This window comes from Typopeltis vanoorti, chromosome 11 (genome assembly GCF_054136105.1).
Source record: "Typopeltis vanoorti isolate ZY-2024b chromosome 11, IOZ_Tvanoo_1.0, whole genome shotgun sequence".
NCBI classification, from domain to species: Eukaryota; Metazoa; Arthropoda; class Arachnida; order Uropygi; family Thelyphonidae; genus Typopeltis; species Typopeltis vanoorti.
In genome coordinates this window covers 41,202,928-41,227,783 of record NC_143559.1, presented here as the reverse complement: position 1 = coordinate 41,227,783, position 24,856 = coordinate 41,202,928, and the positions used below count along the sequence as shown (strand labels likewise).

The 24,856-nt window shown below is 36.1% G+C and overlaps 1 protein-coding gene across 1 annotated transcript in view; it reads right to left on the bottom strand.

Moving 5' to 3' along the window:
- Nucleotides 1-24,856, bottom strand: part of LOC150101467 (serine/threonine-protein kinase Genghis Khan-like) — an 896,778-nt gene that overhangs the window by 690,627 nt on the left and 181,295 nt on the right. The window contains 1 exon segment of the mRNA XM_090400803.1: nt 23,691-23,933. Coding sequence (XP_090256929.1) covers nt 23,691-23,933 — 243 coding nt within the window.

The following is a 24,856-nucleotide window of genomic DNA, read 5'->3' as shown; positions in this document are numbered from 1 at the left end:
TAACATACACATCAATGATAATGGAGATGGTCTGGATAGTAATATACAATTATTTGCCAATGATACAAAGTTAGAAATAGTGAAAATGGAAATGTTAATATAGAATTCTTGTATGCTGATCCAGATAAGCTGTTTCTGAGAGCAAATGACATCGAATATCACTTTAACATTACCAAGTGCAAGATTACACACTGTGCAGAAAGTATTTATTATTGTTATTATTCCAAGACCCACATGGAATCAAACAATTGTTGCTTCCCACAACAAGTCTTTGACTGCAGACACCATGCTATCAGGCAATGCATTCCAATCATTCACAACTCTCCATGCAAAAAACCTGCTTCTCACCCCCTGCTCACACCCTCCTTATATAACTTCCAAGGATGACCTCTTGTCCTCTCCCAATTTCCCCCCATTTTATGAACACCTCTTCAATGCTAATCCTATAACAATCTATTACTAACTTGTATGTCTCTATCACATCACTCCTCTTTCCTCCTATCTACTAGACTCTGCAAATTGCATCATCTCAACCTTTCTTCATATTCAACATTCCAGGCTCTAGACACTATCTTAGTCAATTGCATCTGGCCCCTTTCCAATATCTCTTAATCCTTTTGAAAGTCAGGTGACCAAATCTTTGCACAGTAGTCTATATGTAGCCTAATCAAGGCCTTATACAAATGAAGCAGAATCTTCTTTTTTCTAGAAGTCAGTGATCTCCACATCATTGGCACAATTTGTTGTGTTATCCCTGCTATTTTTGCAATGCATCCTCTAAATTTTAGATTTTGAAATCTTACAAAATGTAAGATTTAAAATTTGTTCATCCACAATATCTGCTCTACTCCTTACAGTTCTTCCCAGCTTTGCATCTTCTTCAAACAACTGAATATTCAAATTCAATCCAATATCATTAACATACAGGTTAACAGCAACAGCCCTAAAGCTGACTCCTAAGGCACACCACTAGTGACTTTCCTTTTCCAGGATATTGCTCCTTCATACACAACTTACTGATATCAATCAGACAGCCAATCTAGCACTAATCTAACACCCCCATCTGACCTAGTTTGATTATTAACTTATCGTATGCTATGGTAATCTATCAAAAGCCTTTGCAAAATTTAAGTATACTACCATATAGCTATCTCCCTCATCCAATGCAGCTGACACTTTTTAGTAATAAGTATTACTAAAACATGAGCTCTTTTTAGCAAATCCGTGTTGTCCATCAAAGATGATATCACTGTTTTCAACCAAATTCTGGATTCTGGTTCTCACAAAAATCTTCAACACTTTAACCAACACAGCATCTCAGAGATTGGCCTATTGTTTGATGTTTCAGTTCTGTCACCATTATGAAGCAGTACAATCTTGCATTCTCCTTTGGAATTTGATCCAATGTAAAACTAATTAAACATATATGCCAAGGCATATGTCAACTTCCTGGCACATTACTTCAAAATACATGTGATAGTGCCGGCCTGGTTGGCCGAGTGGTTAGCATATTTGCTCTCCAGCCAAAAGGCAGCGAGTTCGAATCCTGCCTTGGGCATGGATGTTTGTCTGTGAAAATACTACTGGTGGTGGTTGGCAATAGATGGCGTTGGTGTAGATTATGAAGGTAGTTGTGGTTGGTGGAGTGGTAGAGACGGAGAGTTGTAGAGTAGGTACCCCTCCCTCGATGAGTCTTGGACTCCCTGGAGGTGTTCTGTAATAATAATAATAATATATCATCAAGTCCCACAGCCTTATTAACATCTAGTTTACTCAATTCCACATATACCTCATGCTCACTCACAGTCAATCTCTTCTCCTCCACTGCTCACAAACTTTCCATGACGTGACATTCACTAGGATGAAAGTTCTTTATGAATTGCTCATTAAATATCTCAACTATATCCCCTGCAGCAGTTATCCTTATACCATTGTCTCCAATCAATGTCATCCTTCCATAATTTTTTTTTTTTGCTGGCTACATATCATAAAAACACCCTAGGGATTTTTTTAACTTCATTAGCTAAACTGCTACTCTTACCAACCAAGTCACCCTCTGTGTGCATGTGTTCTTTGTACTCCTCATGTAATTGATTATTACGACTCATCTTATGTGATGAGTAGTAACACTGCCTTCATTCTCTTGTATTGCATGCTTAATCTCTTTCTTCATGCATTTCACATCTACCTTATTTAACGTTCTGACCCTTGGAATACATTTAGACATCGCTTCTACTAAATGGTTCATGAATAGAACCTAAATAGCACTGATCTCCGTTCTGCCCAACTTCTCATTCCATCCTGCACCTGGAAAGTTGTCTCCTACACTTCTCACAATCACCTGCCTTGTAGTTTCACATATACACTTTGCTCATAGAATTCCACACATGGCTGGAAACAACCCAGGTAATCAGTTCATGGTCACTCTCACCAACTGGAGGGAGATTTGACACCTTATTTATAATAACATCCTCTGATGTTATTATAAATGAGGTCCTGGATTACAAATCCAAGACCTTATATCCTTGCTGGCCCTCTCTTACATACTGTCTGAAATAGTTGTCCTCGAGAATTCGAGAAATTCATTTTCTTACTTCCCGTTGCTATCTTGTCATCCCAATCTATATTAACATAATTAAAATCACCCAAAATGATTACCCGTTTCTTATTTTCTTGGTTAATTTGGTTACACATTTCACAGTCACTACCTTCCACATTATCAGGTCAACAGCAACATCCGACTAAGAACATAATTCATTTTCTATCATCATAGGACTCCATCCCTTCTTTTATTTCTTTTATCTATACAAGAAATACCAAACCTTTCCATATATATTACTCAAAAGATATATTTCAGTGATTACACCACATTTTTATTATACAGTTATACAAAATACTGAAATAATAGTTCCTGACAAGTTTTGTAAATCGTAGGATTTACATCTTCAGGGGGTTAATGGTATAACTTAAAGTTTAAACAAGAGAATTAATAAATGCAAATCATAACCATTTGGCTATTCATAAACTCAAATAACAGAATGCAGATATAAAACGTTATTGACGTTGAACAATACTGGACGATGTCACGTGTGCTTGTTCTCGTTCATACAGTCCGAGCTCAGATTGAGGTAGATTTTTTTATTAGAGCTGACCACACTTGATGGAGAATTAAACCTTGATTTTTATTGCATTGGGTTGGGTTTTTTAGCATATTAGCAGCTTCTTTAAATTTTCTTATATAACTGTTGTTTTCTATGTATGACATCGTCGTTTTTTGCTAGAGTACATCGTGTCCAGTGGAAGTGGTATGGAAAGCAAGACCCGTTTTTTGTTCTCTTTTGTACTGTACGTTTTTTTGGTGTTCAGCCATGCGGATTTCTCCAGATCTTCCTGTCTGTCATACGTAGCAAATCCCACAAGAGCAATGGATTTTGTAGACTCCTGGTTTTTTAAGAGGATGATGATGAGGTGGTTTTGGTGGATGTAGGAATCTTGAGATTTTTTCCATAGGAAGGAAGGCCACTTTTATGTTGTGTTTGTTCGTTAATTTGGCTAGCTTATCTGTAACATTTTTGATATAAGGAAGCGAGATTGCGTTTTTGTAATTCTGTTTTATTGTGTTGTTAGTTGGAGGCATTTTAAGAATTCTCTTGATGGTTTTTGTTTCATATCCATTCTGTTGGAGGGTTTGTGTTAAGTATTTTAGTTCTTCACATCTTTCTTGTGTGCTGGAGATATTGTATGCTCTGTCTTGAAGAGTTTTAATTAAGCTTATTTTTTGTGAAGGATGGTGATGTAAGGTTGCATTTAGAAATCTTCCAGTGTTTGTCAGCTTCCTATATACTGAGAAGGAGAGTTTACTTTCTTCATTAACTTCTAATAGAATATCCAGAAAAGGAAGTTTTTTATTTTCTTCTTGTTCTAAAGTGAATTTTATAGTGTTGTGCAAATTGTTGAGAGAATCTTTGAAATTGATAAGTTCATCTGTTGTTCCACTGAGTATGATGAAAATATCGTCCACATAGCATAGCCATATTTTTGGTTTTTTATGGTAATTCTTAAGAGCATTGTTTTCAAATTTTTCCATAAATAGGTTTGCTAATACCGGTAATAATGATGAACCCATGGCCAAACTTTCTTTTTGTTTCCAGATTCTATCTTGATAGGTGAAAAAAGTATTGTTTATACAATGTTTAAAAAGATTTAAGATGTCCAGAAGGAAGAGGTCTTCTAGGAGATTCAAAATTTCTTGTCTCGGGACGTTTGTAAACAAGCTGATAATGTCTAGACTTGCTAAGATATGTTTACTATTTTTTATGAAGGAAGATGTTTTTCCTATATGTTGTGAGATCATGTTGGTGAGGTATTTCACCAAATTGGAAGTCGGTGAATCTCTTCCATCTACTATTGGTCTTAATGGTCTATCTGTCTTATGGATCTTTGGAACACCATATATTCTTGGTATCAAAGGATGTTTTGATTGTAAATATTTTTTTAGTTCTTCCGTCCAGAGAGGCACTTTTTTATTAGATCATTTGTTTTTTTGTGTGTATGCGAAGTCGGGTCTCTGTCTAAGGGTTTGTAGGTGTTTGTATCTTCCAGGAGACTTTTCATTTTGTTATCATATTTTCAGCAGCTCATGTGAGACCATCACCCTGCTTATTGTTGGAGGCCTGAAATGGCTTGAACAGGTCAATGTTTGGTCTCTAGAATAGTTTCTAGAGACCAAAAAATGGAGAAAAAAACTTTTAGAAATTAAAAAATTAATAATAGAAAAAAAAATCCTTAGTCCGACCATGGTACTAAAGGTTCACAACCTTTCAAGTGGGCAGGAGTCCCATAAAAAAAAATAAAAAATAAAAAAATTTCTTTAATATGTTTAAAATTCATATATTTTGATAATTATTATGTTTAAATGACTTTAAAATGAATATGTAATTAAAACATAAAAGTTAATGTAAACATTTATGTAAAGTTATACTGCACCACAAACAAACCTTATAATCTAATCATTTAGATTTTGTACTAAAAATATAATACTGTATTATAGAAGATTTTTTTTCAGCTTGAATTAATTTGAATAATTTAAGAATAAACTTAGGTATTACTAGAAAAACAACAACAATTAACTTGGCATTTGAAATGACTGAAAATAAATTAATAAATAAAAAAAAAAAAAAAAAAATCACGTATTTCCACAGCTGCTTACAACTTCAGATTGCTATTTTCTGCTTTTAATTTCTTTCATAATTTTAACTTTTTTTTTTTCACAAAAAGGAAATTTTTTTAACCACCATTATAAAATAACAAAACCTCAAGAGTAAATAACAATTCAATGGTACTGTGGTCTTGAGAAACTTAATATAAGTAAATGGATTTAAAATTTTAAGAAAATGATGCAGTTATCTTCATTTAGCAAGAAGATTTAAATACCCAAAATATTAAAGAAAAGAAAAAAAATCAGTGAAGTTAGCTTTCTTTCCTCTTGAGGAATATAACAGCACATTATTTTATAACTGTGTAAACATGGAAGTAGTAATCCTTTAACTAGTAATCACATGTTGGTGAGAGTGATCATGAGGTATTGGTTTGGAAAGTAATCAAACAGGAAAAGGTTATCAAGAAATTTATATGTGGAACTATAAAGTGGGTGATTATGAGAAGCTCCATAGTCAACTTGCATCAATACATTGGGTTGAATGAATTGTACAGAAAAGATTTGACAATGCACGAGAAATGATAAGGCAGTATCTGATACAAGCAGCGCATAACTGCATGCCAAGTGTTAAGCAAATAGAGTAGGAGTGAGAAGGATAAACACTGAAATCAAGCAAGCAGTGTGGCAAAAGAATCTGCAAAAATTAATTAAAGCTGAAAATAAACTGCGGGCCAAAAAAGTGACAAAAAAGTTTATTGGCCTGCAGTTTATTTTCAGCTTTAATTAATTTTGCAATGAGGAAGATTCCTAAAGAGTGAAAAATAGGCAAAACAGCATCTCTCCATAAGCATGATTCTAGGACAAAAGTTTCCAATTAGACTGGTCTATATATATATATATATATATCTGCATTTGTGATCAAAGTGTAGGAGAAATTGGTTAGGAATAGAATAGAGGATTAGGTTGAACATAATGTTCTCTACGATGGTAAGAATAAGTTTATGAAGGGCAAGTCTTTATGATAAAGTGAATGCATTGGATAAGGGAAATTCATATACAGTCATTTTCTTGGATTTTGCAACGGCATTTGATAGATTATCACATGACAGATTGGTATATAAGCTGCAGAAGATGGACCTGGATAACAGATTGCTTAGATGAATTGAAGATTGATATTGGATACCAGCAACTTGTGTATCAGAAAGTCAAAAAGTGTCTCAGAAAAGGAAGGTGACATATTCAAATGGGAATCTAATGTTTATCTTATTGCTTAATGACATTTCATGTATTGGGGATCTTCAAATGTTTCCTGATGATGCAAAGTCACATAAAATTATCAGGAGATCTAATGTTAATTCTCTAAATGAAAATTTGAATAGACTTTCAGATTGGACAGATGAGTGGGGTTATAGCTTTAATATTAATAAATACAAGGTGTTACACTTTGGGATGCAGAGATATAAGGCTGCATACCATAGTGGTGGAGCTGTACTTCAGGAAGTGGATGAGACTGCCAACAATGTAATTTAAAAACTTTCGCAAAAGAAAACAAAAATTGTGGCATTTAAACGTTGAGATCATGTTAGGTCAAAAATAGTCATAAAAATTAAAATAACTGAATAGTCAACACAGTATTGTTTAAGCTGCATGATAGCATATCTAAAGGATAAAGATATAGATGAAAAAATAAACAAATTTCAGAAAATCTGTGGAACGATTAGAAGGACACTGAATAAAACACAAGACAAGAAACTTCCACTCAATTATATGGTTCAGAAATATGGACTGTTACAAAGAAAGATGAAAGTAAAATACAAGCTGCAGAAATGAGATTTTTTATAAGCAATTAAAGAATGCAAAAAAGTGGACCATATAAAAAATGAAGACATCAGAAGAGAGCTAGATATTTACAACATAAATGAAAAGGTCAAGGAATAGACAGAGAAATGGAAAGATACTGGTTACCAAAAGAAGTGGATGAATAAGGACCAAAGAGAAGAACAGAGAGAGAGAGAGAGAGGGAGGGGGGGGGAGACCAGCTGTGATGGAAAGACTGGTAAAACCGGAACAGGCAAATGTATAATCCATGAGGAGGAGGAGGAAGAGAAGCTGGATAACAAATATCTTTAGAAAATCTAAACAAGCTGATTATGCACTAAAGTTGTTTATTCTTATAAATGAGTTTTATAAAGTGGTGAGTGTCAAAGAAGTGGAAGGGAAATAAAAAAAGTACCACTACATAAAACAAGTGCTAGGAGACAGGGGTTTCAATTACAGACCAGTCTGTACATCTGCAGTTATTGTAGTTTAGTACCTCAACTACAATAAACTAGAGTCTTAATTGGAATACAGTCCTGTATTCCAGTTAAGACTAGAATACAGGACTGATCTAATAGAAATAGGATTCTTTATGAGAGTCAGCATTAGTAAAGGGATCTTGCTTTAGTGAGCTTGCATTTATGATAAAATGGCAAATGTACTGGATAAGATACTTGTATATTGTGATTTTTTTTTTATTTTTGCAAAGGTATTTACATCAGACATCACAGAGGGATCCAACATTTTTTCCTTTTTGAAGAAATGCTTCAAATTACAGTTTCAAAACAGTTATTCTGCAGACTGAATATTAGATAGCAAACCGGGCCAAGCCTAATGATAACACTTTAAGAAGCTTCCAGGTCAATTAGTGAATAATTTTACCACCAGTCTACAAGGTGTGCCTAGAGGAGGTTTATGTAGTGGAATGGAAGAAGAAGATTCATTCATAAACAGTCTTTTACTAAAATAAAGAGCCAAAAGGCTTCAGTTCACTGATTCAAAGTTTATAAAAATTAAGCATGTATTAAATCCAGCATTATTTCAAAACCGAATACAGAAACTATAAAAGTTTCGTATGAAATTTGACCAGAGAGCTTACGAGAAGACATTCGCCAGCTTTTACGAGTTGCCCTAGCCAGACCTAATAGGTGACACGACCGCTATCAAGCGTCTGTATATTCACCTCCTATGAGTTGCCTTGGCAAATCGTAAACCCAAAAACCAATCGTAAATGCCACCGAATGTAATCCCGTAAGCTCTCTGGTCAAATTTCATATGAAACTTTTATAGTTTCTGTATTCAGCTTTGAAATAATGCTAGATTTAATATCCACTTAATTTTTATAAACTTTGAATTGCTAAACTGAAGCCTTTTGGCTTTTTATTTTAGTAAATAGTTTCACGCACTAACTGAGAGTTCACTTACAGAAAATACACCTCTCTGACGTTTCAAGTTCCTTAGTATTGTAAGAGAGTTTTTGCTCTCTTAAGGTTTCTGCCTAATCTCTGAGGATGAATCAATAAGTTCGAAACAGCTGTCAGGCCAGTGAAATCTTATCAAAATAGACCAACAGGAGGTGAATATACGGATGCTTGATAGCAGTCGTGTCACATATTAGGTCCGGCTAGGGCAACTACTTGTAAACTCCGCCGAATGCATTCCATAAGTTCTCTGGTCAAATTTCATACGAAACTTTTATAGTTTCTGTATTCAGCTTTGAAATAATGCTGGATTTAATATCCACTTAATTTTTATAATACCTAGTCTTAGTTCCAACTCCAACCATGTTCATTTCCACCTCCGGTCTGCAAAACTGCACTTACTTCAAATTTTAAACTTAAATTTCAGCTTCTTCGAAGAGTTACTCAAAGCAATGTTTCCTATTACACTCTCTCTCTCTCTGTGTCTATTCATTTTCAAAGGTGGCATTTGTGCATATGTTCACTTTAATTAGCATGTTAGTGTTGCCAATGTAGAATCTTTCCTTTTTTGATCTCATTTGGCTAAAAATCTCTCAGTCCCATTTTTGTTGTTCATCACTCTCTTAATACTACCAACCATTCTGAACTTTTTTTTGATTTTCTTTATTCATATATTGCTTTTTTTAAGGAATAACCTAATGATCTTACACAACTTAATCACAAACCTATATCAGATAGCCCACTCTCCAAACACTATAGATCAGGATTTTTTAACTGGGATTTTGAGAGAGAGAGAGAGAGATTGTGAGTACATTTTTTTCTTGGCTAGTAGGATTTTGCATAATTTGTCAAGTCCTGTCCTATAGGAAGTAGATAAGACCATTTTAGCCCTATCTAACTTTGGGAGACTGAGGGAGTAGTGGAGTAGTTCAATCTCCACTGGTAGCCAATCAGAGCTAGCTAGGCCAAGACTATCACTAACTATAAATGGTATCCAGTGAAAAGAGGCAGAAGAGTGCCTCCATATCTAGCACAGTAGACTTGTATTAATGTGTGAAATAGTGCAGGTTCTAAGGTCTACAGTGTACAGGATGCAAAACCCTAGTTTCCAGGGGAAAAAACCATTTGCCCATGCCAGAGATCAACTAACTCAAGGAACCATTCAAAAAAAGGCTTAGAAAAAAGTCCTGGTCAGTTACGTTACTAAAATCAAACTTAGAACCATCCTTTGAATGGCACCTAGCACTATGGATGCAAATTGCATTTCCACAGGACAGCACTACAATTTAATGTCCCATTTAAGAAAGTTAGAACTGCTGAAGTGGTCTTGGGCAATGCACTCCATAGGCAAGCATTCATTGTATGCAGTGGTCTTGATCACTGTGTTCCACAGATGCTTGCCTGCAGTATATCTTCTACTGATGTGGCCTTAAACAGAACAACCTTTCAGCATGCTTGCCATTGAAGATGAGTGCTTCTGCCTGGGTCACTCATTGAGGTTAGAGTGATCTGAAGGATCGACTAGTTTTTTTGAGAGGACTCCATTACTTACAAAGTGGTAGTGATCACCAGCACCCAATGGAATGCTAGCCTCTGGCATCACTCCTGCAGACATGGCCTTGATCAGGGACCTTTAGTGGGTGTTTGCCCTAGGAGATGAGCAGTTCAATCAGTGGTAGATTTCTACATGTCATTGAGTAGACCAACTGTCTTGTCCTGGAGTTGTTCATGCAAGGAGTAATAAGTTTAGTGATACTTCTGGATCACTTAGTGAGATTTACCATGATTTTTAGATCACTCAGAGGTTTTGGAGAGGAACACCTTATTTTAACAGATTACTGAAGTGGTCTTCATCACTGCATTCCCATAGATATTTGCCAATGGCATGGTTTCTTTTTGCAAATGTCAGCTGGAGGAAACCACTACTGAGTATTCAGGAACGATCCATATCAAGAGTTAATCGAGTCAGAATAATCCATTAATTAAAGTGATCTGAAGGATCATTGGTTTCTGGAGAAGACTTCTTTACTTATACAAAGCGGTTTTATTCATTGCATTCCACTGGACACTTGCCTATGGTATAGTTTCTACTGACATGACCTTCATCATGGCCAGTCAGTGAGTGCATGCCCTAGGAGATGAGCAGTTCTTCCTGGATGCATGTGGTGGCTGGTGTTTGGCTTGGTGGTAGGTTTTTCATGTCACTTGGGTGGAGTTCAAGCCTTTAGAAGGTGTTGCCTGAAATGATTGAAAGTAATGTGTCAGAATGATCTTTTACAGTCACTCACTGAGGTACTCAAAAGAGTACCTCACTTTTTGGATATCATTCCTATTCTGGTTCATTTGAATATTATATTCCTATACTCATATATTGATCACTGCATTTGCATTGGACACTTATCTATGGCATCACTCCTACTGATGTGAGAATTCTGCTTTATGGTACATTTTGTCTGATGCTGAGTGGAGCCACTGCTGAGTATCCTTAATAAGTTTAGAGAACCTTTTGAGTACTTTAGTGAAATTTATAATGATCTTTTAGATCGCTCAGAGTTTTTGAAGAGGAATCCCTTCACTTTAACAAACCACTGAAGTGGTCTGATCAATGCATTCCACTGGATGCCTTGCCTGTGACATGGCTCCTACTAATGTGGTCTCAATCAGGGCCCTTTGATGGGTAGTTACCCTAGGAGATGAGTGTCTCTGGTTGTCTGTTGTAAAGACTTGTGTTTGGCTCAGCAGTAGCTTTTCACTTGTCAATGGGTGGAGCCAAGGTTTATTGCAGGTGTTGTCTAGCGGAAGCACTGTTGAGTATCTTGGAGCAATCCACATCAAGTGTAATGAGTTAGAATGATCTCTTTTAGATCACTTGTTAAATTACAGTGATCTGAGTGATCATTTTGTTTTTGGAGATCATTTATGCACTTATAAAGCAAAACCAGTCTGGGTGATGGTTCTTTTTTTGCATTAACACCACAACCGGCCAGGATGTATATATACGTCTAGAAAAATATGGATATGATTCTGTAACACCTATTGAATAACATGGATAAGAAGTGCAATTTGGTCTCACTATTTCATCCACCTTGGCCAGTAGAGAGTTAAGGGAAACTTGAGCAACTGATTTGAAGTCTACATAGAGCTAGACCATCATGAAGATATTTTACATGCCAACTTTGTTTGCTTCCACTTGGAATTAAAACAAGTGAGTAATTTCTTGTCAAGTATAATGCATATATTACAAAGTGACAAATGCATATACAATGATATATTTATATTTTGCAAAGACCTTGATAGATTACCACATGACAAATTAGTAATTAAAATGGAACAGATCAGGTTATGAAACAGCTTTGTATCAGGAAATTGACAACATAGAGTATATCATTACTAAAATATTTTAATTATTACTTCCTATATTTTGCCAAAATTAAATTGGAATCTTCAGGTATTAATACACTGGTATTAAGCACATGCATGCAGGCACACTTCAGTAACAAAAGTGGAACAGGAGAGATAGAGGATGACCTCAAGTCCTATAATTATGCAATATATTGACTTTAGTTGAATGCACTTGGCCATTGGGCCCAATGTCTGCTAATAAGGGTTTCCATATGAAAGGCAATTTGATACAGCCATATTTGTTTCATTTGGGATATTTGATAAGAGGTGAAGCAGATTTGAGGAAAATCCTAAAGTGGCTTTTTTCCCACAAATCCTGTGCCCAGTATAGACATGGCCTACTAATATCCTGAGCAGCCATAGTGGTGGAAACAAACGTAGCCCTGGTGCTCTGTTTAGTCATAGTATGAGCAGTTGCAGCTACAAGGTACACTCCAGGTAAATCTAGTGGCTGTAGCTAGTCTTTAGGAGGGGGAGCAGATAAGGATTGCTAGTTTTCTGTGTAGTTTATAAGTGGTACCAGACTGTGTTTTTTAAGATCTTGGCAGCCTTTTCTGAGATGCCACAAACATAAAGGATGCTGATGGATTTGCTGTAATCTATATTTGGAGGGGGGGGGGGGGGGGTACGTGGTGATAGAATTCCTTTTATCTGTTGGGAAGTGTAGCCATTGGCCAAAAAAAATGTGTTTTATGTGGGTAAGTTCTGTGGCAAGAAAAGTGCTATCTAAGCAAATTACCGTATTTTTCATCTCATAAGATATGCTTTTTTGTAATGAAAATTAGGATGTGTCCTATATGCCAAATGAGTCTTATAAACTGGTGCATTTTATGGTATGTCTGGTATACTGATGTAGTTTTTATGTATGCACAGTTATGGTGCATCATCGCTTGCCGGTAATGCATGATCAGTTTGAATAGTTGCACAGTCATTAACAGTCACACATTTAAACTAGCAATCAATACATTATTATATTTAACATTTTTATAACCCATGGATTCTACAAAGCACAGACATAGCTATACAACTGCATTTAAGCTTAGTGTGATTGAGTAAGCAAAATATAATGGCTATAGGGCAGCAGAGTGGCACTTTGGATCTCCACTTACAGAAAATATTGGTATAAACTTGGAGGAAACAAGAGCAGCAATTCATAGAAGCAAATTCTAAAAAAACATAAATCTCTGCAGAAAACTGAGAAAAATGGCCAGAAACTGAAAATGAATTAAAAACTTGGATAATGGATCAAAGAAGATTGGATTGCTGCATATCTACGAAAATGATTATTCAACGAGAAAAATTATTGGCAATAGACAGCTTCAGACAGACAGCTAGATCAGTGACCATGGTCAATCTGGACTTGCAGACCATGTACTTGATACTATCAACAGGATTTGCTAGAAGAAAACCACCATCCCCCACCATAGTAAATTCAAAAAGGAAAGACCATTTTTAGAAACTGCAGTGGCACTCAGAAATCAGCTGAATTTAAATAAATACAGATGTATAAAACTTACCAAAATTTGGGAAACAATAATTGTCAGAGATCCCACTTAATATCCTAAGTCACCTACAAATGCCAATAGAAGATGCACTACCTAGATAGGACTTTAGATTCACCCATTTCATTTAGTATTGTGTTAACTCAGTGCGTGTGTGTTACAATAGTTATTTGTAATCCCTGGAGATGTCTCAGTGACCGAGACGAAATATTGGAAGCATTCAAATTAGTTTTTAATCCTTTCCTATTGCTGCAAATATTCCATTAAACCTCCAACATAATGTCCTCCCAGCACTTTAGCCTTAACACACAAGTTACTAACTTTTAGTTGATAGTCCTGATCCTTAAAGATGCCTTAAGTAGATATATAGTATACAGCAGGGGTCGGCAAACCGGCGGCCTGCATGTGGCCTGAAAGTGCAATTTTGGCGGCCCATAAAAGTTTGACTATACTTACATGGCATGTGGCCCGTAAAATTTAATTATCAAGAAAAGACGTTATGGACATTTCAAGAGGACGTTATCTACTAGACAAGTGCTAGATGGTTAAGTAGAGGCGCTGTGCTAAAAATTTTTTTAATTTACGTGAAGAAATAGATATTTTCATGATCGAACAAGAAAATACTGTCCCAGAATTACCAGATTAAAAATGGATTATGTCTCTTGCATTCATGGTAGATATTACAACTACCTTAATGAACTTAATTTGAACCTGTAGGGCCAAGGTAAATTACTATCAGAACTGCTTTCTGACATAAAAGCTTTTGAAGGCAAATTATGTCTGTTGAAGAAATATATGATGGAAGAAAATTACATGTTTATATATGTTGCAAATCAGCATCTACAGTTGGATAGCAAACACAAAAGGAAACTTTTGTTGGTATTATTGATGATTTACAAAAGAATTTTAATAAGATTTGTGAATATTGAACCCTTTTAATGCGACATTGATGACCTACCAACTACTGATGGAAGTTTTGGAATTGCAACACAACGAAGTATTAAAGAACACATTTTCGTTAGAAAATATCCAAACATTTTGTGGATGCTTACCAAAAATATTGAAGGATTAATCAGTTTCACAAAGATGATAGTCGCATTCAGAAGCACATACATTTGCGAACAAGCATTTTCTGCCATGAGTTTTAGAAAAAATAAATTTTCTTCTCGACTAACTGATGAACATTTGCATGCTTCGATTCGAATTTACATCTCAGGTTATAAAGTGAATCTAGATAATTTGGCTAAGGGAAAACAATCACCAAAGTCACATTAAGCATGGAGACACACGTTGTGATGCATAAAACTATATTACTTTGTTTTTACGTGATAATAATTTTTCATCGAGTTTCATCTCGTACTTTAAATATTTCTGTGTTTTTTTTTAAGATTGATATAATAAAAATTGATACCTTGAGTATTTTTTTCACTCACTATTTTCTATTAATTAAATGCTTGCAGCCCAATTATTAAAAATAAAAGTTTAATGTGACCGCGAGTCTGAAAAGGTTGCCAACCCCTGGTATATAGCCAACCTTCACTTTCTACTGATCATCAGATTTTTGTAAATTTCTTCCAGTTTTTTTTTTTTTTTTTGTATTTGTTAATGTTTATTTGTTTGTTTATTTTTGAACTTTGCAAGATATATTTTGAACTTTGCAAGATTATTGTTATTTGTTTCAGTGAAAACATAATACATAGATCAAGTTTTATGGATATTCAGTATTCTTAAGAAATTAACTTTCAGACCATAAAAAGAAATGGCATCTTAGACTGAAATAAATTAGAGTTAATAATGTAATCAATAATTATGTAATGTTGAGGTGTGTTTTAGCAAAAAACCTGGTGAATGAAGCATCAATAGTAAACAATAACCGATCTATTAAATGAAGCCAGAAATCAAACCAAAAGATAACATGCACAACATATACAGGGTGTTCGGGATAAATTTGACATATTTATAATTAATTATATTTTTCCGTAAGTTACATGTATTAACACACACTTCTCTTCATTTAAAAGTTTGGACCCTTCTTCATTCATATACAAGATGTCAGAAAGGATGGATAGCTGGAACCCACCTGAATCATGGAAGAGAATAACTTGTATCATGATGATTCGTGCCCGCCATCAAAATAAGGATATTACGACTCTGTCCAATGCTCCCTGAATACAGTAAAAACAATCAGGCATGAACTAGAGACTTGCAATGGTGACTACGAGGATGTAGCAAGAAGAAAGATCCCTAGCAGACGATCTGATTGCGTTCGTACAGCAGAATTCCTCGCAAATCTGCAGGAACAGGTGTTGAAGAACCCTGGCATTGGAATTCGGGCTTTGTTCGTGGAGTTGCTAACTGTAGTCAAGCCCTGGATAACAAGGGTAGCCAATGGTAGGCCGTATGTATGGCAGCAGGATTCGGCCCCTTGCCACACCTCTGGGAAAAGTCAAAAATGGTTGTCTGAAAATTTCTACGACTTCACCAGTCCAAATGTTTGGCCTCCAAACTCCCCAGATCATAACCCCATGGATTATTTTGTATGGGGCGCAGTTGAAAAAGACACCAATCGCACTTCCAGTAATACAAAAGCCCAGTTAATGGATAAAATTAAAACAGTTTTTGCGGCCCTTCCCAGGGAGACTGTAGCATCAGCTTGTTCGAGGTTCCGAAGCAGAATTGAAGCTGTGATCGATGCTAATGGTGGTTATTTTGAGTAAATCTTGTTGATAGTATTGTAATTAACTCTGCCTGTAATGTTTTTTTGTCAATTCATTAAATTTAATAGATACAAAGAAGATTTTCTTTTTCCTTACGAAACTGTCAAATTTATCCCGAACACCCTGTATATCTACAGTACATTTTTTAAAAAAATTAAAAGTAATTCTTATACATCAATTCCTCGATTAATGCGTTCTTTAAAACAGGTGCATTAATTGAAAACGTACTAATCGAATATGATAACCTATGGGAAAAAGTATAATTCGTTCCTAAATTTCTTTTTTGAGCCTTAATTTTTTTATAAAAGAATTAGGGCATATCTCTGGGCCTAGTTAAAGGAAAACCATTGAGCTGAAAGACAATAAAACATATTCAGAATATAAATTTATTATTCTACTTCTTAACAAAGAACTGAGCTAAAGTAGTTTGGCAGGCATTCTGTTTTTTTTTTTCATATAACTGACAGCCCTATTGCCTCTTCTACTACTTCTGCAAATTTTACTGCTTCTCTCTTCATCGGGGTCAGCCTCTAGGCATTGCTACTTAAAAACTTCGACTGTACAAAAAATATTTTCAAATTGTGTATATTATTTCTGGGAAAACTCCCATGTTACTCCTCTTTATAAACTATTATGATTACAGCTATTTTGCCTGCTTCAGTTTAGGAGTACCCCTGTTTAAATGTCATTGGCTATTTACTCATGGATTCTTAGGGCATTATGAGTGTAGATGTACTAAAAAGTATATGTAGCCTAAGGAATAGAAAATTGCACATACCTTTTTCTGGGTGTTGTGGCTTTTCCTCAGTCTGCGATGTCGAAAACTGCAGAGTGTGTGTGGGGGGGTAGGCAGTTTGGTAGAATAAGTTAGAAAAACCCGGGTTTTTTTCGTAACATATAAAAACATATACTTTTATATAGGGTGGGGAAAAAATGAAAGGGTTAATTTTTTTTTTTTTTTTTAAAATAGGGAGGGGGAAGGGGAAAGGTGGTTGACGGGGTGTGGACCGTTTCGACTATTCGTGGTCGTCATCTGAACACATTGGGAAAGTGGAAGCTATGTCAGGTCGGCTGAGTGCTTCTGCTTTAGAGGTGTTTGTGTTGTCTCCTATTGGTCGGGGTTGTGACCTCAATTTTATGTTGTGAAGCTTCCAAACCTCGGAGATTATGTAGGGCCTGTGTACGTTGATAGAGTTCGCGTCACACTTTATAGCTATTGTTTCCGATATTCTGAGCATTGTTTCGTTGTCTTGTCTGTCTATTATGATGGCCTCGTCTATCTGCGGGGTGTGTTTTTGTTCAAGGGCGTGAACAGCTATTTCCGTTTTTCCTGTGTTTTGTATACGATTTTTCTTTTTGATGTTGCGTTTTTTAGTGTTTAAATGTTCTGGAATATGGATGTTACAGTCGCGGAAGTGTTCTTGTAGTCTTGCCCATAAAGACCTGATGGTGGAACCTGTGTAGGTGATGTCACAGTCTTTTTGGCAGGGAAATTTATAGACCACATTGTGCTGTTCAAATATTTCTTTTTGTGTGTGAGGTTTGGTGGATTTTAGGAGGTTTGCCAGTTTTTGGCTAGTGGTGAATACCAGTTTGTAGTCAGTATGTTTGAAGATGTATTTATAGGCTTTGTATGTGTTTTGGGTGTATGGTAGTTTGATAATTTTTTGTGTAGGGAAGTTCGTTTTGGTACTTGGGTTGTTTTGGCGGTTTTTTGCCGTCCTGTTTGCGTAGTTAATCAGTTGTGTAGGATAGTTGCGATTTAAGAAGATCTGTGTTAGTTTTTTTTATTTCAGCGTTTAGGCTATTTTGATGGTTGAAAATTTGTAGGCATTTATGAATTGTGATAAGATGACGGATTTTTTAACAGAATACGGATGGTATGAGTGAAAATGGAGGTAGTTTCCGATGTGTGAGGGTTTGTGGTATATTTTCGTGGCTATTTTGTTGTGTGTTCTGGTTAATGTCAAGTTTAAGAAGTTGATGGATTTGTTCTGTTCGGTTTCTGTGGTGAATTTTAATCTGTTGCTGTAGCTGTTTAGGGATGTTTTTAATGTGGTGATGTGTGTGGGATTACCAATGCACAGAATATCGTCTACGTATCTGCCATAAAAGGTGATGCCGGGGGGAAGGGAAGGGTGGAGTAGAAGTGATTCTATATGTGCCAGGAATAATTCCGCTAGTTGTCCACTGATGTTTTGGCCCATGGGGAGTCCGAAGATTTGTATGTACATGTTGTTGTTGAACTTGAAGAAGTTTGCCGAGATTACTAGTTTTATTAAGTTAATAATGTCAATGGGCGTTAGTTTAGTACGAGAGTGCAGGGTGTGGTCTTCTGTGAGTAGTGTGTGTATACGATGTCTAAAGTTCTGGGGACGTCCACGTTAGTGTATAAAGAGGCCGCATCCAAGGAAGTGAGGATGTCTTCTTGGGATAGGGTTAGGTTTTTTATTTTTTTGAAAAGGTTGTCCGTGTTTTTTATCATGAAGTTGGACGTTGTGGTTAAAGGTTTGAGGAGTTTTGCTACGAATTTTGATAAAGGGGCTGTGGTGGTATTTTTGTAGGAGACTATTGGTCTCATCGGGTACCCGTCTTTGTGGGTTTTTACTTGTCCGAACATACAAGGGGTGCGTGTGGTGCGGGGGATTGCGTTTTTCAGTGTGGTTTTGTCAATTTTATTTTCAGTTTTTAGGATGTGTAGGGTATCGTTGATTTGTTTTATGAGGTCGGGGGTGGGGTCAATTTGTATTTTTCGGTAGGTGTGTGGGTCGGTTAAGATGGCTGTTATCTTGTTGTGGTAATCAGCTTGGTTTGTGATGACTACGGTGTCCCCTTTGTCCGCTTTATTGATAATAATGTTCGGGTTCTTCTTTAGGGATAAAAGGGCTTCTTGTAAGTTGGGGGTGATGTTGGGTTTAATTATTATTTTACTGTTTATGATGTTGTTAATTTTGTGGAATATTGTTTCTTTGTTAGGGTCATACTCTAATTTCGCTTGCATTTCGGTAATGATGTCTCTGTTTTGTATGTATTTTGGGGAAACACCAAAGTTTAATCCTTTGTTCAGGATGGTGATTTCGTCGGGCGTGAGATTGTGGTGTGATAGATTGATAATGGAATTGTTTTTTGTTGGTTCTAGGGCGGAAATATCCGAAGGGTTGGAAGCGACGTGATTGTTGTATTGGGTGTTTGTTAGTGTGTACCATTTCTTTGCGTGTCGATCTTCTAATAATAGCGTGTAGTCGTTGATGTGCGATTGGGTATTATCCCAAAAAACTGCCCATTCGTTAGTGGTTAGTAGCTTTTTTCAATCTGTTTTTTGTTTTGTGAATGTATGAATATGCTTGTTGTTTCTTTTTAAATCTGTTGTTTATGGCTTGTTTTATGAGGGCACGGGATGTTCGGTAGCAGATTTTTTTGTTTCCGTGAATCGTGCTGTTGCCGTGTACCGTCGCGAATTTTGGTGTGATGTTGTGATCGAGGCATTTTTTGAGGAAAGTTATGTGTATTTTTTGAGCGGTGTATGTTAGGATGGTTTTTTGGTATGTACTTTTTGTAAAGTTTATGCACTCATTGAACATGTGACGTGCGACCATGACATAAGCTTATGTTGGTATGTGCGTTAGGTGAAGGCTATTTTTAATGGTGTTTGTGATCGATGGGGGGGGGGGGAGTTGTTGGTGCGGGAGTTATGAGTAGAGAGCCAATGTTAGGGGTCTATGGTTATAAGACACAAGAAAATTATGTATATTATTTCTGGGAAAACTCCCATGTTACTCCTCTTTATAAACTATTACGATTACAGCTATTTTGCCTGCTTCAGTTTAGGAGTACCCCTGTTTAAATGTCATTGGCTATTTACTCATGGATTCTTAGGGCATTATGAGTGTAGATGTACTAAAAAGTATATGTAGCCTAAGGAATAGAAAATTGCACATACCTTTTTCTGGGTGTTGTGGCTTTTCCTCAGTCTGCGATGTCGAAAACTGCAGAGTGTGTGTGGTTGGGGTAGGCAGTTTGGTAGAATAAGTTAGAAAAGCCCGGGTTTTTTTCGTAACATATAAAAACATATACTTTTATATAGGGTGGGGAAAAAATGAAAGGGTTATTTTTTTTTTTTTTTAAATTAGGGAGGGGGAAGGGGAAAGGTGGTTGACGGGGTGTGGACCGTTTCGACTATTCGTGGTCGTCATCTGAACACATTGGGAAAGTGGAAGCTATGTCAGGTCGGGTGAGTGCTTCTGCTTTAGAGGTGTTTGTGTTGTCTCCTATTGGTCGGGGTTGTGACCTCAATTTTATGTTGTGAAGCTTCCAAACCTCGGAGATTATGTAGGGCCTGTGTACGTTGATAGAGTTCGCGTCACACTTTATAGCTATTGTTTCCGATATTCTGAGCATTGTTTCGTTGTCTTGTCTGTCTATTATGATGGCCTTGTCTATCTGCGGGGTGTGTTTTTGTTCAAGGGCGTGAACAGCTATTTCCGTTTTTCCTGTGTTTTGTATACGATTTTTCTTTTTGATGTTGCGTTTTTTAGTGTTTAAATGTTCTGGAATAGGGATCGTAGCAAAACTCCTCAAACCTTTAACCACAACGTCCAACTTCATGATAAAAACCACGGACGACCTTTTCAAAAAAATAAAAAACCTAACCCTATCCCAAGACGACATCCTCACTTCCTTGGATGCGGCCTCTTTATACACTAACGTGGACGTCCCCAGAACTTTAGACATCGTATACACACACTACTCACAGAAGACCACACCCTGCACTCTCGTACTAAACTAACGCCCATTGACATTATTAACTTAATAAAACTAGTAATCTCGGCAAACTTCTTCAAGTTCAACAACAACATGTACATACAAATCTTCGGACTCCCCATGGGCCAAAACATCAGTGGACAACTAGCGGAATTATTCCTGGCACATATAGAATCACTTCTACTCCACCCTTCCCTTACCCCTGGCATCACCTTTTATGGCAGATACGTAGACGATATTCTGTGCATTGGTAATCCCACACACATCACCACCTTAAAAACATCCCTAAACAGCTACAGCAACAGATTAAAATTCACCACAGAAACCGAACAGAACAAATCCATCAACTTCTTAAACTTGACATTAACCAGAACACACAACAAAATAGCCACGAAAATATACCACAAACCCTCACACATCGGAAACTACCTCCATTTTCACTCATACCATCCATATTCTGTTAAAAAATCCGCCATCTTATCACAATTCATAAATGCTTACAAATTTTCAACCAATCAAAATAGCCTAAACGCTGAAATAAAAAAAACTAACACAGATCTTCTTAAATCGCAACTATCCTACACAACTGATTAACTACGCAAACAGGATGGCAAAAAACCCCAAAACAACCCAAGTACCAAAACGAACTTCCCTACACAAAAAATTATCAAACTACCATACACCCAAAACAAATACAAAGCCTATAAATACATCTTCAAACATACTGATTACAAACTGGTATTCACCACTAGCCAAAAACTGGCAAACCTCCTAAAATCCACCAAACCTCACACACAAAAAGAAATATTTGAACAGCACAATGTGGTCTATAAATTTCCCTGCCAAAAAGACTGTGACATCACCTACACAGGTTCCACCATCAGGTCTTTATGGGCAAGACTACAAGAACACTTCCGCGACTGTAACATCCCTATTCCAGAACATTTAAACACTAAAAAATGCAACATCAAAAAGAAAAATCGTATACAAAACATAGGAAAAACGGAAATAGCTGTTCACGCCCTTGAACAAAAACACACCCCGCAGATAGACAAGGCCATCATAATAGACAGACAAGACAACGAAACAATGCTCAGAATATCGGAAACAATAGCTATAAAGTGTGACGCGAACTCTATCAACGTACACAGGCCCTACATAATCTCCGAGGTTTGGAAGCTTCACAACATAAAATTGAGGTCACAACCCCGACCAATAGGAGACAACACAAACACCTCTAAAGCAGAAGCACTCACCCGACCTGACATAGCTTCCACTTTCTCAATGTGTTCAGATGACGACCACGAATAGTCGAAACGGTCCACACCCCGTCAACCACCTTTCCCCTTCCCCTTCCCTAATTTAAAAAAAAAAAAAAAAAAAATTAACCCTTTCATTTTTTCCCCACCCTATATAAAAGTATATGTTTTTATATGTTACGAAAAAAACCCGGGTTTTTCTAACTTATTCTACCAAACTGCCTACCCCCCCACACACACTCTGCAGTTTTCGACATCGCAGACTGAGGAAAAGCCACAACACCCAGAAAAAGGTATGTGCAATTTTCTATTCCTTAGGCTACATATACTTTTTAGTACATCTACACTCATAATGCCCTAAGAATCCATGAGTAAATAGCCAATGACATTTTCAAATTGTTTCTGTGAAACAATGCAAGAGGTTTGGAGTTGGAAGGATCTTCCCACTGTGCATTTAAATTTAGCAGGTATTGGAATCACTCATTTTCTCAGAATGATATTTAACTAACTTACACTACATTCACTTGAAAAGCCTCTAAAATCATTTGCACAATGTGGAAAAATGTGCTTCCAAACCACTTGCATATTGCTAACAATAATTTCATTCGACTTTGCGGCTTTATAACCAGGATGAGATTTCTCTGATTTGGCCAGAAAATTCTTGGAAAGCATTTGCTTCCAAAAAAGGCTGGTTTCATCGACATTAATTCACAATAGTCCCCCCTACTTTCACAATTTTCTTCAAAATCTCTAGATAATTTGTGGCCACCTCCTTATCTGCACTCACAGCATCGCCTGTGATTAGAATATTATGTAGGCTATTTCTCTTTTTGAAATGCTAACCACTCAGCACTAGCATGGAATTCTTTTTTTTCCCATTATTGATAGCCCTTTCTTTCAAGGTTGCAAAGAGACTTAATGCTTTTGATTTAATAAGGTTGGTGCTTAGCAGGATCTGTTTTGGATTACAATCTTTGATACATGTAGAAAGAAGTCTCTCTAATTCAATCATTATAATACTTTGAGTTCAAGTGCATACATGATGAACTTGAAGCAGCCATACCTTTCTCTTTGCATACAGCAGCATTGCTTAAAATTGCTCTTATAATTGATTCACCCATTTTGCATTCTTGTCCTATCTTTGCTCTGGACTTGCCTTGTTTGTTTTTCTTTATTATTTCAAGTTTTTCTTCCAATGAGATTGCTTTTTGAATCTTTTTCACACTTCCACTTTTTTTGCTTACTAATTCTTTTACTCATGATGAAAGGGAAAATACTTTGAAATGAAAAAGTAATGAAAAAATTGCAAAGGAGGCACAAGATATGATCATCAAAATGCTATGTAATTAGCAGACGACATAAATTTTGGCAGTAAATTTGGAACATAGTGTAGTACCATTAAAAAATAATTTTGTAAAATGTTTTAAATTGGTAACTAAATTATTTCATCCTGGTGAGTGAGTTTTTTTAAAATAGTTAGCTATAACAATGTAGAGACAGAAAAATTTTAAACTCTGCAACGTTTATTTTTAAAATGTATATAGGTGCACTAATCAAATTTGGGTATAGAAAAAAAAATGATGCACTAATCAGAGGCACATTAATTAAGGGATTGCTGTATTTCAGTAGCATATATATAATATCAAATTTACCATTCCATCTTCCAACAGTCTCAAACATGAACCAAAGTCAGCAAGTCTTATGTGACCATTTGCATCTAAAAGTACATTATCAGGTTTGATATCCCGATGAACATAGTGTAGCCTATGAATTGAATCAATTGCTAATACCATTTCACTGATGTAAAATTTAGCCATATCTTCTGGAAGCCTATCTTCAAATTTACTTAAAAGAGTTAACAGATCGCCTCCACAATAGTAGTCCATCACAAGATACTGAAAGAAAATCCATGAAGTGATAAAATTACTAATTGATGAGAGGAATATAACTTTTTACAAAATTTGTTTTGCATATTACAAGCTACACAAATAAGATAAATAGTTTATCATTATTTAATATTATAGTATGCAATATCTAAGCATATATACTGCTTACATCTACAAAATACTTCTCTGGCTATTGTTCATCAAAATACTCCCACTTGCTATCAAATCCATTCAAACAGGTGCAGCAAATAATCAACATTCTCTCATAGTGCATCTCCAAACTCGCAGAATAAATTTCTTTTTCTCTTCATTCATCCTTTCTGCTGCACTTCTTTGGAACAATTAATCATCTTACATGTTTCTCAAAAAATATAATTCCCAGCTCTTCAAGCTAAATGTGAATTAGTTCCTTCTTGACCATTCATGGTACTAAGCGCATTACATGTCGACCAAGTTCTCATGGATGGGTTACCCATAAAAAAAAAATTAAAAAAAACACACACACACACACACACACACACACACACACACACACACACACACACACACACACACACACACACACACACACACACACACACACTAGGGGGGGCTCTGGCCTCCTGATGCCTACCCCCCCTCAAGTTCCGGACTAGTAGGCCGGTTCTCCTTAAATTCTGATGACACAAATTTTGAAGACTTGAAAGGGGGGTCGGCCCTGTTTCTTTGCATAATCTGCACTTATTTTTTTCATTTTAAAATATCTCATTCACTATCAGATTATTCAATCATGATAGTCACCTATGAATATAATAAAGAAGTTTTATTTTCTAGGAGATAGTATCTTATATAACCAGGATATGATACCATATGTAATTAATTCATAAGTTAATTCTTTTGGATTGTTTATCCCTGCCAAAAGCTAGTTTGAACAAAGATACTCTTAAAGATAT